Source organism: Amblyomma maculatum, chromosome 1 (genome assembly GCF_055883805.1).
Source record: "Amblyomma maculatum isolate TAMU_Amacu chromosome 1, ASM5588380v1, whole genome shotgun sequence".
Taxonomy (NCBI): Eukaryota; Metazoa; Arthropoda; class Arachnida; order Ixodida; family Ixodidae; genus Amblyomma; species Amblyomma maculatum.
In genome coordinates, this window is record NC_139344.1 from 365,922,565 (window position 1) to 365,939,434 (window position 16,870).

A 16,870-nucleotide genomic window follows, 5' to 3' on the forward strand; every position below is an offset into this window, starting at 1 on the left:
AGCCGTACCTTATGCGGCCTTATCCTGTTGCTGAGCTGCAGCAAGACAAAAGGATATTTAACTACAGGTATGGTCTACGTAATATTAATAAAAAATTATTTCACTGTTTTCAACTGTTCGTTTTTTTTTTTTCAGCCTTTGCAGTTATTTCTGAAATTAGTGCAAAAAAATTATTAGTTTCATGGCAACAAGCTTTTTGGTGGTGGGAGCTATGTTTGTGTCTTGAGCTGAGGATGATGAGGGCCAGGGAGCAGGTTGCACATTAACTGAATTTACCCTCAGGTAGTTGATTTCCCAGTTTTTGGATGCAGTTTAGGCACAGTGGTGTTGCAACTTACTTAGTTTGCATTATAGCTCATTTTCTTTCATTCAGACTGTCTTATAGTGCAGTTAAACCATGCTTTCAGCATTGCCCTGGAATGTTATGCACTTTACGAGAGCATTTACTGCTCAGTCACGAACGCATAAAGCAGCTATGAGGGCTCATTTGTTTTACATTTGTCCTCATGCTCGAACCTATTCATTACAGGCTATCTCGTGCCAGACGCACCTCCGAGAACGCCTTCGGCATTCTTGCCAGCTGCTGGCAGATATATCGCGCGCCAATGAGGCATAAGCCTATCAAGGCCATGCAGCTTGTGCTAGCAACTGTAGCCTTGCACAATTTCCTGCGGTCGAAGAGGACATCTAGGCAGCTGTATACGCCACCTGAGAGCCTTGACGTTGAAGATGTCCTTACAGGCAAGATGCCAGTTTCTTCTACCTTGTAATATTTGCAGAAACCTTGGTCTGTCTGTCTTGAAACAACACCAATGTTTTGACCCTTAGTTTTTTTTTTTTTAGTGCTGTGAATATTTTAAAATGTCTGCCTTAAAGTTTTGCACTCCTAGGCTGCATAAACATACAGGTCGCTGATGACCTGACTTAACACAGCCATCTGCTTGCAGTACTGATTGCTGGAGCATGCACAGGGCCAGATGTCATCAAAGGTAGCACTTTATCGTTTTGCAAGTGCAATGGTGAAATTCAGCCATTGGCTACGCGGATAATGCACCGGGCGGTCCAGGGATCTTAATCACAAAGTTGCTGTCCTTTTCCTAAACATTTTCCCCTTCACTATTCGTTTTTTGCAGACTGGCCTGCCCATAGTTATGAGGCACAACCGCACAACCTTTCTGTCCATGTTGCCTGGTAGAAGTTTTCCTACAACAGGAACAATGTACATTTCTGCCCATCATATAACATGGATAAAGATAGGAGGGTGACGCTTTCATTCAAAATGCAGAATACTTCTCTCTTCGACGCGCCACTACACCACCTTATAACAGGATAAGCTAGGTTCAGTGCTTTTCAATAGCGATTATGTGTATGCCATATACTTTCTGAAGTTTTTCGAAAATTTGTTGGATATTTTTCAAAATTTATATGCTTTCTTGAAATCAGTGGTTTTAAACTAGTTTCATGGTGCAAAACTGTAAAACATGGCAATTATTGGTGAAAAGTAATTCTCAAAGCATGCAGCTTTACATAACGAAGACAATTTGCTGACTTTGGAGTAACTGCTATTGGAGCTTATTGTAATAGACACAAGCATACCTAGACAGACTGTCGTGCATCTTTGTATTGAAAGCATGAAATTTTGAGAGTACTCGCTCAGCATTAGTGCATGACGTAGGAAAACGTAAAAATACTTGGGCTAATATACTGGCCAGTCACATGCAGTTTCCAAAACAAAGAAGGCTAGACAACAACGCACACTGTGTACTGGTGGTAACACTTTCATGTGCCAAACTTTTTGTACCTACTGAATTCATCTAGCAGCTCTCCTACTACTATTCCAGAATGAATGTGGGAGTATTGTCTGGGAACTAGTCCTTGCGGTCAGAAAACAGGCCTGGGGGAGAATCTGACTTATTGATAACTGGAGATGCTAGCAAGTGTTTAGGCAGCCAGCAGGGTGTAACCTCTGGAACCCCCCCCCCCCCCCCCCCTTCCCTGACTTCTTGCTTTTTGAATGCTTGCTAGCCACTCTCTGTACTCTGAAGGGAAGGGAAATGGGAAGCTTTATGTCAAGAGTAAGTCATAGGCTAGCACGAACATACCAGAAACCGGTGTTTTTTAGTTTTCAGCAGTGCCACAATTTTTTTTACTGGTGGATGCTGATCTGTAACCTTTAGCTAAAACAGGAAAGTACATGGTTCAGTTATGAGGTATTGTAAGGATATTTTTAAGCTGGATACCTCAAAATAAATCATGCACTGTCAGCTCTTGCAAAAGAATTGGATGTGGAAGGATCTTAGCCATGACAAGGTTTTGTTGTGTTCATGTGCTAAAACACATGCTTCATACTGCTGCTGCATATTGCTTGCTCACATGCAGGTCATATCCGCCAAGGAACGTGGAGAGATCAAGCCGGCCCTTGTGGTGCCATGCAGCCCCTGCCAAAGACTGGTGGGAACTCAAGCAGAAGTGCTCGAGAAGTCAGAGAACAGTTTAAGCACTATTTCTGCAATGAAGGCCAAGTCAGCTGGCAATGGAGACTTGTCTCCAGGTAAGTAGAAAGATGCATTTAATCTTGCATGTCAATTACATCAAGGTACTCCACTGCTGTAGTATGCTTCGATAGGCTTACTTTAACAATAGCCTGATGGGCATTTAACATTGCCAATTGGCGCTCTGGTCCTGCCGGTATTTGCCGCACAGCATGGGCAATCATGCTGCCAAATGCATCGCACTCATCGGCAGCTGCGAGACGTTGCTGACTCCTCTGCAAAGTTTCAACCGCCGACGTCAGCAGAACTTTTCTCTGCTCTTTTTCTTCATCATAGGCCTTCCTCTTTTGTGCAGGTCTTGATGCGGTCACAGCCGACGACTCAGCACACATTGGTGGCGAATCTTCCACCTCGTGACTGGCTTCCGGAACAAGAGCTTCAGAATTCCAGATGTCACACTGGCGTTCAATATCCTGAAAAAAAGGACACAAAAGCTTGAGACAAAGCAACACAGGCTGAACTGTTTTTCACTGTGTTTTTTATTTAAGGTATGAGACCACAACTGAAACCACACTTCTGCTAAGATTTAGTCATTATTTTATCCCATACAGTATTTCTCAAAACCCAAAACTGCACACAGAGTATGAGAAATAGTGTAGTGTACAGCTTCTAAATAACTTTGACTACCTGGGCCTACACTGTACTGGCTTTGCACAGTACGCGGGCAATTCATGTGTTGTCTTCATCAACATGCAGCAGCTAAGACCAGAACTTAATTCTGCACTCTTTGGCTTATGAGCAAAAGGTCATAGCCACTCGTTGAAATATTGCGGTGAATACTGCGGACACGGTTTTGGAAAACTAAATGATGCCAGGAAAAAAATGATCTGCAATAATGCAACCTGTTCAGACAATGAGCTACAAGATGAATGTTGTGATGGATGTTATTAGTTTCTGTATTACTGCAGTATGCAAGAAAAGAACATGTCAACCAATTGCACTTCAAAATTATTGGTGATAAAGCAAACACCTTTACTGACAACATGGAAAGGAAAAAAAAATGGGGTTAATTTATAACAGAAGTATAGAAATCAAAATGTGCAGGCCTAAATTATACTAGGCTCATAGGTGGATGGTGGTGAAAACTTTATTTCCGTAAAGAGAGAGAGAGAAAAAAAAAGAAAGACATTTGTCAAATGATCAATGGGCTTCTTTCCGTTGGCTTCGTGATGTGGCCGTCAGACCGTGTCTTTCGGCGACTTCCAAAGCCCAGCTCACCGCCCGCAGTTGTACCACAGGTTCGGAGCTGGTCACCGCAGCCTCCCATTGTAGTGGGTTAGATAATAGCCATTCGGCTTCGGATTGGAGCTTAGGGCACATGTGTAAGATATGAGTTAGGTCGGCCTTTTTGGCATCGCAAAGCGTGCATTCGGGGGCATTATGCGCTCTTTTTTGTTTTTGGCGCCCAATTTCTTTTGCTTGTTTCCTTCGAATAACTCATGCATATCAGTCCTTTTGTGTCTTTTGTTAATGCTTTGTGATGGAGGCCCTACTGTATATTATCTGTGTGACCAACCTAAAGGCATCCAGAGTATTTCTTTCATTAATAAAGTTAGCTACATCATAATGCAAGGTACAAACCTGTTGTTGGTACGCCCATTAACTTGCTCGTTTGTGAATAAGAAGTGTGCAAGCCATAATTGCAATAAACAAAGTGATACTTTCTGCTAGCTTCAATGAGACATGAAAATGCAAAGCACAGTGCAAGGGCTTTGAACAGCTACACAGCATGAATAAAAAAAATTGAAAAACTTCTGTGCCACTGAACACAGGTGGAAACACCAGTGCAGGCTGTCAATGCATATGCTGACTGCTTATCATATGATGAATGTTATATGGCATAATGCCATAAGCAACTATCAATATGTTGAATAAGCTTCTGCTCATATTAAGCAATACATGTTTTGACACTTGTTTTGAGAAATAACATTAAATAATAAACATTTTTGTTATTCAACTGAATGTTTTGCAAATCTTCCATAAATTACCACTACAGTTCCATAAATTACCTACACAGTTTTTGACACCACAGGTAAAGTGACATCAGGCAAAGCAGTTGTGCTTCATTTATATCTACTTTGGTTCTCAAGCTAAACGGTCCATAAAGAATGTCATCTGTGTATACGGATTCAAGTAACCTTGTCTCACTGAATGTCGACAGCAGTGAGAAAAACTCTTGTCCATTTCAGTATTTTCAGCGTGAAGTAATTATGAAAAAAAAAAAGATTAAGAAAAAAACGTTTATGACTAATATCTGTTTTAATGCACAGTGGCGGGCAGCTGCAACCATGGTATTGTGCTATTCATTACTTTTGAAATAACGACGTACAGTTTAAAGCGCTAATATTTATGCCAGTCTGATGAAGACAAGCAGAAGACAACAAAGTTTCCTCTCGCGCTCGGACTGTACGTCCCTGGACTTCGTCAACACCAGCTCTTTGTGTTACTGGCTCTGCGGCTTTCACACGTCTTTTTGCCAATGTTACAATATAGCAAAGCAGCAGAAAAAGCAACTGTTCATGCCATATGACAAATGGTAACGCCAGTCAACATGGCAACACGGCACAGAAAAGCAAGAAACCACAAAACAGTCATCATACGGGATTTTGCACTGGTGTCCGGCTCTCAAAATTCAATGGAAATATTTCGTTGAGGAAGTCAATGTTTTGTTTGGTGGCTATATTTATGTGACATGTTAAATAACCGCTGTATATTTGCACCAAGTCCACTGTCTGGAAATAGTTCACGGTTAAAATCCATAGGGAAGCTTAGTCTCTAAAAAAATGGTCACAATTAGAGCCACGCATATAAAAATACTGCTTGAAGGGGCAAAACTATATCAGCATATGAAAAGTGTATTGTGGCCCAGAGCAAATCTGAGTTCACATAGTCTGTGTCGACCACTACTACTTCTTTCAGGGCAGTTTGACAGAAGAAAAGATTATCATTTTTTTTCTTTTCAAAAAAGCAAGCCAGATTTCATTATCTGCTTCACAAAAATCAGCTTCAGTGATATGGGATTTTCATAGATACCTGAAAAATTAGCTGAATGTTATAAACATAAACTGCAGCTTTCAATGAAGGGACCAGACAAACTACATTTATAAATGACGCTTGCATGGCCCCCGGCTAGCAAGGGATGAATACAACATACCTCCTCCTCTTCCTGCGTGTCCAACGTTGACATACTGGGCTGCGAGGTACAGGAGCTTGATAAAAAGAGCAGCCTCTTGTAGTGTGCCCACCTCGGTTCATATATGTCGTCCGGGCTGGCACCGGAGCGGGCTTTAATTTTCCGCCTTTCGCGCATAAACTGGGTCCGCAAATTCGCGAAGCGCGAGCGCACTTGGGCAACTGAAAAGTAAGAAAATGCGCAGTGGGTATTGGGAGACAGCGATAAAGTTGGCGACTTGTGTTTGGCTTCTCGTACGCACGGCGCCCAGTCAATTAGTGCAATTGACGGTCGGCTCGTCACGACGCCACAGCAACCACACAAGCAGTGCTAAATTATAGGGTGTGGGTAGAGGAAAAAATAAAAAACAGACATCACAGCATCAGATACCGCACCCGAAATGAACGCCGGATCTCAGCGCAAAGTTTTCGTACATACCTGTGTATTGGCCTCCCAGCGCCTCGCATATCTCAGCATATGCCGCTTCTTTGAGCTCTCGGCGGTGATAATGTTGATCTCTGATATCCCATATTATACGGCGTTCTTCTACAAGGGAGATCAGCTCCGCCTCCGTCTGCGTTGAAAATACAGCCGCCGACATCGCACACCCGAAGTGTTGTGATCAAGTGCACGCTTTCGCAGGCCTCACGCAAGGTAGGCATGGAGAGCGGAGCAATGTTGACGCGATGTCAATGCGGCTGTCACGATAATTTAGTGTTTTATGAGTGCCGCAACACATTCAAAATGTATTCTCCGCTGGAACTGGATCTTGTCTTCGGCATATTTTTGCTCAGCGGCCGATCTCACGAAGACTCGGCCACCGACAGTCGGCAGACTGGTTTTGTCGGTGTCCCCGGCCTCAAAGCCTGTCACACTGGGAAGACATTTGGTTTTCGGTCGTGTTGGTGTCGTCGTCGGCCTAGTGTGACAGCTTGGTCGGCCGCAGACACGGTCGGCCGACGAGTTGGCCGACTGTCGGTGTCGTTGTCGGGTCTGCGTCGGTGTCGTGTCGCGCTAGTGTGACAGGCCCTTAACTGGCTGACTGACTGACTGACTGACTGACTCAACAAGCGGTGCGGTCGCTTTAAATAGGGCGCGCCGCGTCTATTTGTTAACATGCGCCAAAGCTAGCGCGCACACACACATAGCTTCGCTGGTTATAGCTCCCTCTTCTCCTCCCGTCGAGCCGCGCGTCGTCATTGGCTAGGTCCCATAGAAGATGCTAGAATTTTCTGGCTGATTCCAGTCCGATGAATCACCGTCCTCCCCGGGCAATGGGAAAGAGGGTGACGGCAACGCGTACAAAGGTACGCGCTCTCCCGCGCGGGGAAGGGGGCTTTCTCTACATGCTTTCCACGCGACGCCGCGCGGGCCTCGCGCCGTGCCGGCTTGATGGAAATGGGCGCCGATTTCGTGACAGCACGTAAGCACTGCACATGAGCTTGCTCGAGCTCTCCATCACCGGACGGCCGTAGAGCAGCCCTCTCACACAGACTTGGAAGATGGCTTGATTTCATACAACGAGATCACGGAATATTATAAGCGGAGCAGGAGAGTCTTTTCGCCGCCCGACCCTTCCCTCGGAATCGACGAGGCAATTGCGTAGAGAATATTACAAGGGGGATGATGATTGCGTTTTGTATTCTCCTGTCACGTGCCTTGATGACGTGTACGTATTACAGGCTGACCTTGACAAAGTCTGTGACTGGTGCTTGAAGTGGGGATGGCTTTGAATGTATCAAAGTGTTTCCATGTGCAGTTTACAAACAAAAAAAAAGAAAATTCTTGGATCGTACCTTTTAAACCACGATACTATTAAAACTATTGATAAGGTTAAATATATTGGTGTTACACTCACAGCATCCCTAGACCGGACAGCCCACGTCGACATGATAACGGCCAAAGCTTCTCGTTTTTTGTATTTTTTCCAGCGGAATTTTAAAAGCTCTCCCCAGGTACTAAAAGAAACATTATATTTAACAAATATCAGGCCTGTATTAGAATATGCTTGTGTTGCACGGGAACCTTTCACGGGTGCCCTCATTCACAAGTTAGAAAGGGTACAGAAACGCGCTGCAAGGTTTGTGACTGGCAATTATAATTTTTGTATCAAGAGCTCTGAACTTCGCGACCGTATTGGGCGGAAGACTTTAGCAACTCGAAGAAAAATCTGCAGGCTGAAGTTCTTGTACAGCATTTACACTGATTGTGCCAGTATTAATGAAAACACTTATCTAAAGCAGCAATATTACATTTCGGAGAGACTAGACAACGCGAAAAAAATTAAGAGTTATCAATACCGCATTAATGTATTTAAGTATTCGTTTTTCCTTAACACAATTCTGGACTGGAATAAGCTTCCGAATGATGTAGTTTGTGCACCTGACTTCCAAAGTGCTGTTGAAATACTGTTGTGACATATTTCTTCCAGATCTCGTGCGTTTGCCAGTGCTGTGTTAATGTATTTTTGTTATCACTTATACTACTTGTGAATTCATTTAGTGTTCTATCAGTGTGTTGTGTTACCTTGCTAACAAGTTTCTCTATATGTTCTTTGCATGTATTATTGTATGTAGTTGTATACCCCTACAATCATGTCTCATGGGCGCTTTAGGTACTTACAATAAATAAATAAATAAGCCACTTCTGGGCATACATGAAAATCTTGACAGTGGAGAAAGACCAAATTGCATAACGTGCGATGAGAGGGGCACTCTCGACCACGTAGTTTGGGAATGTACTGGCAGCCCGGGCGCTGAGCAAAATATAGGATATAGACCTTGGATACCTTGGAGGCATGGGAAATCCTGTTGCAAAGCGAGAACTCCGTCCAACAGCATCAAGCCATCCGCATGGTGGCTGAGGCCGTGAAGCGACAATATCTTTACCAGACCCTACTGTGCGAGGCGCTTGAGTAGGCTCCCTTAGGTCTGCGTGCCGCGGGGGGAGGGGGGGCTTAAAACAGGAGGTCCATTTCGGTGAAAATAAGTTTTGCTGATTAAGATGAGGCTGCGCACGATAGACTGAAAACCTCAGGTTTAAATCTCTGTTAAATGCCGTTTAAGCTGAATGAAACAGCAGACATTACCACTCGAGGTGCGGATATTGCACTGGTCAAAGAAAAGCGTGCTGATCTAGTGAAGAACTGACATTGTCAACAAAATTTTGAGTAATTTCAGACCTATTGCTCATCACATGTGAAAAAAATGAAATAAAAATGTGGCAATCTTGAATTGATTAAGCTATGTAACATTTTCGCTATAACCAGAAGGGCGCGTTTATTCAGAACAACTAAAGTTGTATAATAGCCGTAAGAATAAGCTCAACTCGTGCATGAAAATACTCTACTCCTGTACCACGACACCGTGGCGGTGTCGTGACCTGTGGACACATTAAGGAAAACATCTAAACATCAGCTAGATGATGGAAAGAGAAAACGGTTCGGTGTAGATATCCATGAAATAGTGACACAAACTAGATGAAAGCCATGGACAGCTTCCGTTGGCACTGGAATTATCAACAGATGTAGTATAATATATGCCCCAAGAATAATATTGCGAAAACGTGAAAGACCGTTTACTTCAGGACACCCCGCATTTTCAGCGTTATGAGCGCAAGATTACGGGCATGGCTGCGGCAGATGATAACAGGGAGGAAATGTGGCCGAGTGCGAACTGGCGGACTGGTTGTGGGTCGTCAGAACACCATAAGGCATGGCAGGAGCAGCCAACTCGAGCTTCTACTTACTTATATGGCTAAGGAAGGTAGCAATCAAACTTTTTGGTCCCTTGAGAAACAGGCAACTCACACCACCTCTAGGACATTCATGCATATGTGCAAGGCTAGATAAAGCAGTGCTTTAAAAAGATTAATATCGAGGGGTCTTTAACAAAACTGGAATTGGAGGAACAATTTCAAACATTAGATTAGGCGAGCAGCAATAGTAGATACATTCAAACGAGAATACGGAATAGGAATTCCGAACAGAAGCCATCATTGATACCCTTGAGTGCGCTGATTTAGCGCGTCACCCCAAAGTTAGTAGTTGAAGCTACACTAGGCTAGTAGACGCGATTTCGCAAAGCCTTACAGAGGCCACTGCTGCGCATGCGCTGTTATCATGGCAACCAGCTTCACCATCCCATAAATGTTCCGCCGCTACGCTTGCAACAGAGAGGAGAGGGATGGTAGCAGCATCCAGGCGCGGAGAGGAGGAGAAGGCTAGTTCCCGCTCTGCGCATGCGGGCGCCACCGCGCAGAGCTTACCGAGTGGAGCAGGAAAGCGTCTGCCGACATCGCAAGCGCAGGAGATGTTGTTGTTGTTGTTGTTGTGGCTGTAGAAAGAAGGAAAGTAAAATGCACTGGCCTGCTACTGGCTCTGTAGCTTAGCCATCTCCGCTGCCTCATTCAGACAGAAGAGACAATAGAGAAGAAAGAAGAGGAAGAGCAAGAGAAAGACGCGCGCCGCACCAACAGCCGTCGTCCACCACCAAAACGATGGCGGGTGCAATGACGGCCTGCAACCGATAAAAATTGTGTGGCAGGCTAGCCTCCGCCGCAAACGGCGGTGACCGGCCTGTCCCAGCCCCATCAGGGGAGCACCAGTCCCAGCCCCGCAGGGGCTTACCTCCCGCAGGACATGAAAGTGGATTCCGCCTGGAGGCGAAACGAAGTGGCGTCCGTGTGCTGTGCGATGTTAGCGCACGTTAAAGATCCCCAGGTGGTCGAAATTACTCCGTAGCCCTCCACTACGGCTCCTCTTTCTCTCTTTCCACTTTCATTCCCACCTTCCTCCCTTCCCTTACGGCGCGGTTCGGGTGTCCACAGAGCAAGTGTGACAGTTACTGCGCCTTTCCCATCCTGTGAACCAATTTAACTAGGACGCCGGTGAACTTTGATGCGTTCAAGGGAACGCTGGTTGTGTTCGATGCAGCGCTCGGTCGTCCGCAGCCAAAGCTTTCGGTGCACATTCGGTTCAGCCGCATCGAACCCCTCTATATTTTTCGTATTCGGATTCGCCATACAACGGACAGGCAGTGCATGCGGAAGCCGCTCGCATAAAATAACGTGCATTTAAAAATCTGATGTAGCAGGTGAATGCATGTCTGTAATTTATCAGTAGAAAGGCAAAATGAAACATTTAGTCTCTAAATGACAGCATTTTTAGAGAATGAGCATGCTTTTTTTTTATTACCGCCAGAGAGAGAGAACATTTATTGCTCTAAAAATTTCTGGTTTTAGCGGCGGGCCGATGTCTTCATATCTTCGGCCTCTTCACAAGGTCGGCGCCTCTATTCCAGGGCACCGCTGAGCCTTGCTGCTTCGCAGGCGTGCCGCACCAGTGCCCTTTGGGCCGTGAGCTCGCTGCTGGTCAGCAGACCCTCCCATTGTTCCGCACTCGGGTTATTTAGTTTGTGGAAGGCTCTGTTTCGTTCGCATTCCCATGTGATGTGGTATAGTGTGGGGGTTGCCCCGCACCACGGACATGTGTTCCTGTATTGTGTAGGGAACATCTTGTGTAGTATGTATAGATTGTGGAAAGTCCCTGCTTGCAGTCTCCGCCAGCAGACCGCCTCGTGCTTTGTTAATGATGTGTGGGGTGGTGGGTATTTGAATCTCCGCCCTCTGTGGCAGTTTAGTATTTCTGTATACAATGGTTCCACCGTTAAGGGGTTTAGTATATTATGTGAAACTGTAATATACTGCACTAGATTGGAAACCGTTTCTTATGTGCCTAACGTGTTGATGGGTCCTTGGCTTGCTTCATAGCCACCAATGTATTTTGGCGGTGACCTCTTGGGATGTTGTGACGACTTGTACTTGAGTTGTCAGTCAGAGCTGAGCAGGAGTAGCAACCCGTCCCTTGGGCCCGGAGGAACGAGACTTTCGAGCAATTCTGAACGAAGGGAGGAGGGGGTGGAAGCGGAGAGGTTCCGTTGGGCAGTCCCGGAAGACGAGATTGACATAGGCTTCGCCGCCACATTTGCTGCACTCCAGCTCTCCGGGTACACGTGACTAAGCGTGACATGATTTTGAAGTGATTTAATTTGAAATTAATAATGCCTGTCATGTAGGTTGAACTTTGCGCCACATGTTTCCTCCTTAGTGAATACTGTGTTTAATGAATGAATAATTATGAAGCACTTTAATATTCCACCTTTCTTGGCTGGGATGTAAAATTTCCTCTCTTACATTTTCTACATTATATTAAATCAACCGAATCCCATCGAACACGACACCTGTAGCTTCAGCTGAAATCCCATTGATATTCAACTTTAATCGTTCTGAATTTCGCCTTTTATCTTATGTTTTGGACTTTCCTACTGAAACCGCAGCGGAGTGGGGCCGCCTACCATCTCCTGACATACTGGTATATAATACTGAGAGGTAGAATAAGTTACGTGTCCAATAAACGAACACCAGATTTCTTTTTTTTTATTTCTTATTCCTTCGTGTGCCCTTATCGGGGAGCGGTGTTTCAGCACACCGTTAGTGACTTCCGGCATTGTGATTCCTTCTGTTTTGTACTGTTTCCCGCCTGAAATAATAAAGGCTTTATACGTGCATTTTATCTTCTCTCAATTCATATCCTTTTTTTGTTTCTACTTCAACTCTGGTTCTCTTGGGTCCATTCGACGCAAACAGTTCGTTGTCTACGAGCGTAGTATACATGTTTAGTGCTCTTTTTACAATTGTTTATCCTCCTCGATTCCTAACTATATCTGGCCATACACTACACATTGCTTATTTCACAGATCATGACTTTTCCTTACGTTATTGTATTGCTGTAGCTGCAATATATAGCAGTACCACTCACCTGTAAACACCTTCTGACGAAGATAGGAAGGAGAATATAATTAATAATTGGTTCACAGGAATGGAAGACGCAGTATCTGTCACACTTGCTCTGTGGACACCTGAACCGCGCCCTATGGGAAGGGAATGAAGGTGAAAAGAAAGAAAGGGAGCCATAGTGGAGGGCTACGGAGTAATTTCGACCACCTGGGGATATTTAACGTACGCTGACATCGCACAGCACACGGACGCCGCTTCGTTTCGCCTCCATCGAAACGCAGCCGCCGTGGTCTGGTTCGAACCCGGGAACTCCGGACAGTAGTCGGGCATCTTACCACTGCACCACCCCGGCGGGACAGGAAGAAGAAAGCGAGAAATCACATTCTATTTGCATCCTTTAAACAGCCTTGTCACACGCGTGGAAAACAAGTATTCCATAGACGTGTAAAGCAGTCGAGTTTTTAGATTTTGTTTCTGTCATACTTCTGCTATACCGGTAAACTCATTATTTCTTTCCATAGTTCGTGACTTTTATGACACGCGGCACTCACATAGTCCCTGTGGTTATTTTTTTTTTCTTTTTTTGTATAGGCCCGCAGCTGGCTATCTACTAGAAGAGGGAGCAGGTTGTTTTTGCAAGGACTTTTTCCTGTCACTCTGCCTGCCCTATTTGCGGCTGAAACGTAACAGCTGCCAGCGCAAGTAACTGGCCACAGTCACACGTGTGAAGTGAAGCGGTGACAAACAGGGACCGATCGACGTTGCGGAAATTATCCAATTCCGGATTCTGAAACCATGGTAGGTTTTCTAGGCTATATCGCTCTTTTTTGTAGTGTGTGCTTGACCTACAAGAATCAAGGTTTTTTTAATGGTATCATTGTAATAATTACATTTTCCTTCTTGTGCGGCTCCACAAAACGCCCGAGTGACAATACAACGGAAAACGATGTTATTTGCAATTACAGAGACAGAATGACTTCCTCGAATTTTACTTCTAAGAAAGAGCAGCGGTTGTTTATATCGCCGCCTTATACAGGTCCATCACACTCGAATTTAGTTGCAGCTGATCTCTAGCCTTCCTATCAAGAAGTAGCAATACGGACGGGGACATAAAAATTTGTCTGACATCGCTTAAAGTACAAAGTAGCAATATGGGTGGGGACATAAAAATTTGTCTGACATCGCTTAAAGTACAAAAGTACTGTTGTGAGGCAAAGGCAAGCTCGAGACGCTGCTTTCGAAGCCCTCATTTAATTACGATGAGAAACACATTGGTAACAGACATAATAAAACGTTTGAAAACAGTGAAGCACTCACAGGAGCATGTTTCGTTTAGAGTTGAATTTTTGGCATGACGATTAGTAAAAAGAGGAAATACTGTTAATTCCAATGATACGATTATATACACCGCGTTCGCAAAGCTTTTACACCCTGTGAACAGAGTGACAACATGATTTTCCCGTCTGTGAAAACTCGTTAACTCTATCAACAATCACGGGCCTCGTGAACTGGCCTCCTCATAGAAACGATAGTCTAATTATGGTGATGATGAATGGATCCTATAAAAATCTATAGAGTGACACTCCTTGTGGTAACGATGTGTCCCTAATCTTTGGCGACACAACGTACTGTTTTGTTTATATGTTTACAATTTATAGTTCACAACAAAGCTAAAACAAATATGAGGGAATGCGAGTGATAGCAAAAACGTGGGCCATAGGGGCGCTGCCGTAGAGATTTAAAGTACTGCTCAGCGGTATCAGTGTTCGATTTTAGTTCTCGGTGCTTGCAAGAAAACTATCCAACGCCGCATAGAAAGGCATGACTTTTCGTACGCCCGTCTAGTACACATTTTTCTGCTGTGATGTTCGTGGTTGTCCACAGCACTGCGCATTACAAATTTTTGTGAAAATTTTGAGGCTGTTGAGAAAAAGTACAACATTAAGGTGAGAAAATGCTTCCCATGGAATGTGCATCTTTTACAGCGTTTATATTTTAAAGAGATAAAGCTGGGTGCTGTACCAAGCCTTCTTTTAAACTTACATATCCCAGACCGGGTGTGGGTGCAAAAATTTGTTAAAATTCTGCCTGCCCTGAGTCCCCTGATCAAGGCATATCTGGCAGTGCCCGCCTTATATTTGGTACGGCTTTAAATGTTTTGATATATAGCCAGATGTAACTCTATATTCTCACTCGATTGAGGTGTATCTGATATGTCAGGTAGTGCGATAATGTCACTCCAATCCTTCCTCTGTCTTACTTTTGACTCATTGTAGTGCGGAACGGCTGTCATAAAACATTGCAATGAAAAAAAATGTACTACTCTCTCGCAAACGTTTCTCGCGGTGAAGCCTTCCCTGTGTCGAGCTCGGAAAAAAGAAAAAGCTTCGAAAAAGCGCATTCGAACCCAGACGCGCTTCCTAATAAGCGGGTATATTGCATTGCGCGTCACATTGGCTATGAACTTTTATCGGCCTCCACTAGCTTTCGTATGTCCTACTCGATTTAATTGCAATAAACGCTACCTTTCTCATTTATTCTACTCACTTAAGTATAAGCTTCTCAGCAAAAACAATAACATAATAACATATGTAGCAAATTGAATACTCTCAATATTTTATGTAATGATCTGTACAACAACATAAATTCGGGCTCTAAAAAGCTCAAGCCAGCATTTAGCATGGAAAGTTAAAAACAGAAGCTTGCAAGCAAGGCACAACACAAGCATGTAGCCAACTCGAAATGAACAGAGAAAATTATTATGCCGAAAAATTTATCTCAAGGGCAAGACTGGCAAAAATTAATTATTATGAATTACAAGAGTTCAACTCCGCACAGCGAGATTGTGCATTTTACTCATGGAGATCGACAACGCTTACTCGTTCGCAGTGCTCGGGGCGGGATGCCTGCAATTTTCTGCAATACATGAGAGCCATGATAGCTCAATAACTCGAAAGCCTTTAACTGTGCATACTGTCGGCCACGATTCTGTGAACATTTCCGTTACATTATATGTAATGTGGTGTCACATATGGTTAGGCGGCAATTTATAAAATTTAGTCAGCAGGAGTTTGCTCAATCAAACTTATGATTTCATCCCTAGCTCAGTAATTCAATAGCGATGATACCATCGGTCAATATTTGATCACTGGCAATAATTACAGCTGCTCATTATTAGTAATAATGTTTTTAAATTCTATCTGCGCCAGGAATAAAACCTCTGTCCCTTGGAAACCCAGCCCAGCGCTTTTGACCAAGTGCGCCACACCCGGAGTCGTGAAACCCGCATCATAATTCTCCATGTCTACTGTTAGGATATAGTAGCGATGTCGATGATGCTGCAATTGGTGATAATAACAATCATGACATTAGCAATGATAATGACAGTACATTTGGTTTATGATGATAATGAGAGCAAACTTAATGCGCCGTGTGCACCAGTTTGGTTTCTTTTGGGGGTGGGGGTTTAACGTCCCAAGCGACTCAGGCTATGAGAGACGCCGTAGTGGAGGACTCTCGACCACCTGGGGTTCTTTAACGTGCACTGACATCGCACAGAACACGGGCACCTTGCTTTTCGCCTCCATCGAAAAGCGGCCGCCGAGGCCGGGATTCGATCCCGCGTCTTTGGGAACAGTAGTCGAGCGCCGTAACCACTGCGCCACCTCGGCGTGTGCCCCATTAACGATCAGCCTTTTGCATTTCTGAAGTGTAGATTCTGCAGTGCTCCCGAAATTGTTTTGAGCAAATTTCCAAACATTTACCACATTTCTTACTTTTATTGCTGTTTTATTTCATTTCGTTTCAAATTTTATCACTCGACCTTTCACGTGAGCGAGCTCGTTCACGTGAGACCAGATGCAGCGCGCACGCATGCTCGCGAGGCTGGCCAGCAACTCAGAAGCGGAATCGCTTAGAGACATGAAGGGTTTTCGAATCTCGCTAGGTAACGCTCTTTCAATTTTAGATGTTTCGATCTCTGTAAGTTAACAGTGATTTCACCATCCTTCGTGATGGTGGGCTCAGGTTCCTTGCGCCCATATCGAGCAGGCTGCGGCACCCCCAGGTGGTTGCTTTAAAGTCGCTAACATCGTGGAGGTTACAGATTTGACAAATACTTCAACAGCGACTAGGTAAGACGCCGAGAGCAAGGTGATGCTGCGTCATTACCGAAGAAAGCGTAGTCAAGTCAAAAAAAGAAAATGATAAAATGATCGAAAAAGACCTCGAAACCTAAAACCAATACAAACCACGGTGCAAAAAGCAGAGTCAAGGAAGAAACAACAGTTAGAAAATTAATCCGTTTATCGGTTTGCCATCTGTTTTCATTTTTTTTCGGTCTCACCGTTTA

At 44.3% G+C, this 16,870-nt stretch overlaps 2 protein-coding genes across 3 annotated transcripts in view; one reads left to right on the forward strand and one right to left on the reverse strand.

Annotated features, from left to right (window-relative positions):
• Positions 1 to 2,552: 2,552 nt before the first annotated feature.
• LOC146208027 (uncharacterized) lies at positions 2,553 to 6,753 on the reverse strand. Its single transcript, XM_084591705.1, has 3 exons — positions 6,163 to 6,753; positions 5,707 to 6,054; positions 2,553 to 2,965 (listed from the first exon to the last, which is right to left on the reverse strand). The coding sequence occupies exons 1-3, from the start codon at positions 6,199 to 6,201 to the stop codon at positions 2,570 to 2,572; spliced, it is 783 nt and encodes a 260-aa protein (XP_084447831.1). The 5' UTR covers positions 6,202 to 6,753; the 3' UTR covers positions 2,553 to 2,569.
• Positions 6,754 to 13,115: 6,362 nt separating this feature from the next.
• LOC146208028 (sodium-coupled monocarboxylate transporter 2-like) overlaps positions 13,116 to 16,870 on the forward strand; it is a 58,772-nt gene continuing 55,017 nt past the window's right edge. For both annotated transcript variants that reach the window (XM_084591710.1, XM_084591713.1), the window contains exon 1: positions 13,116 to 13,317. The gene's annotated coding sequence lies outside the window, so the exon portion shown is untranslated. The remainder of the gene's footprint in view (positions 13,318 to 16,870) is intronic.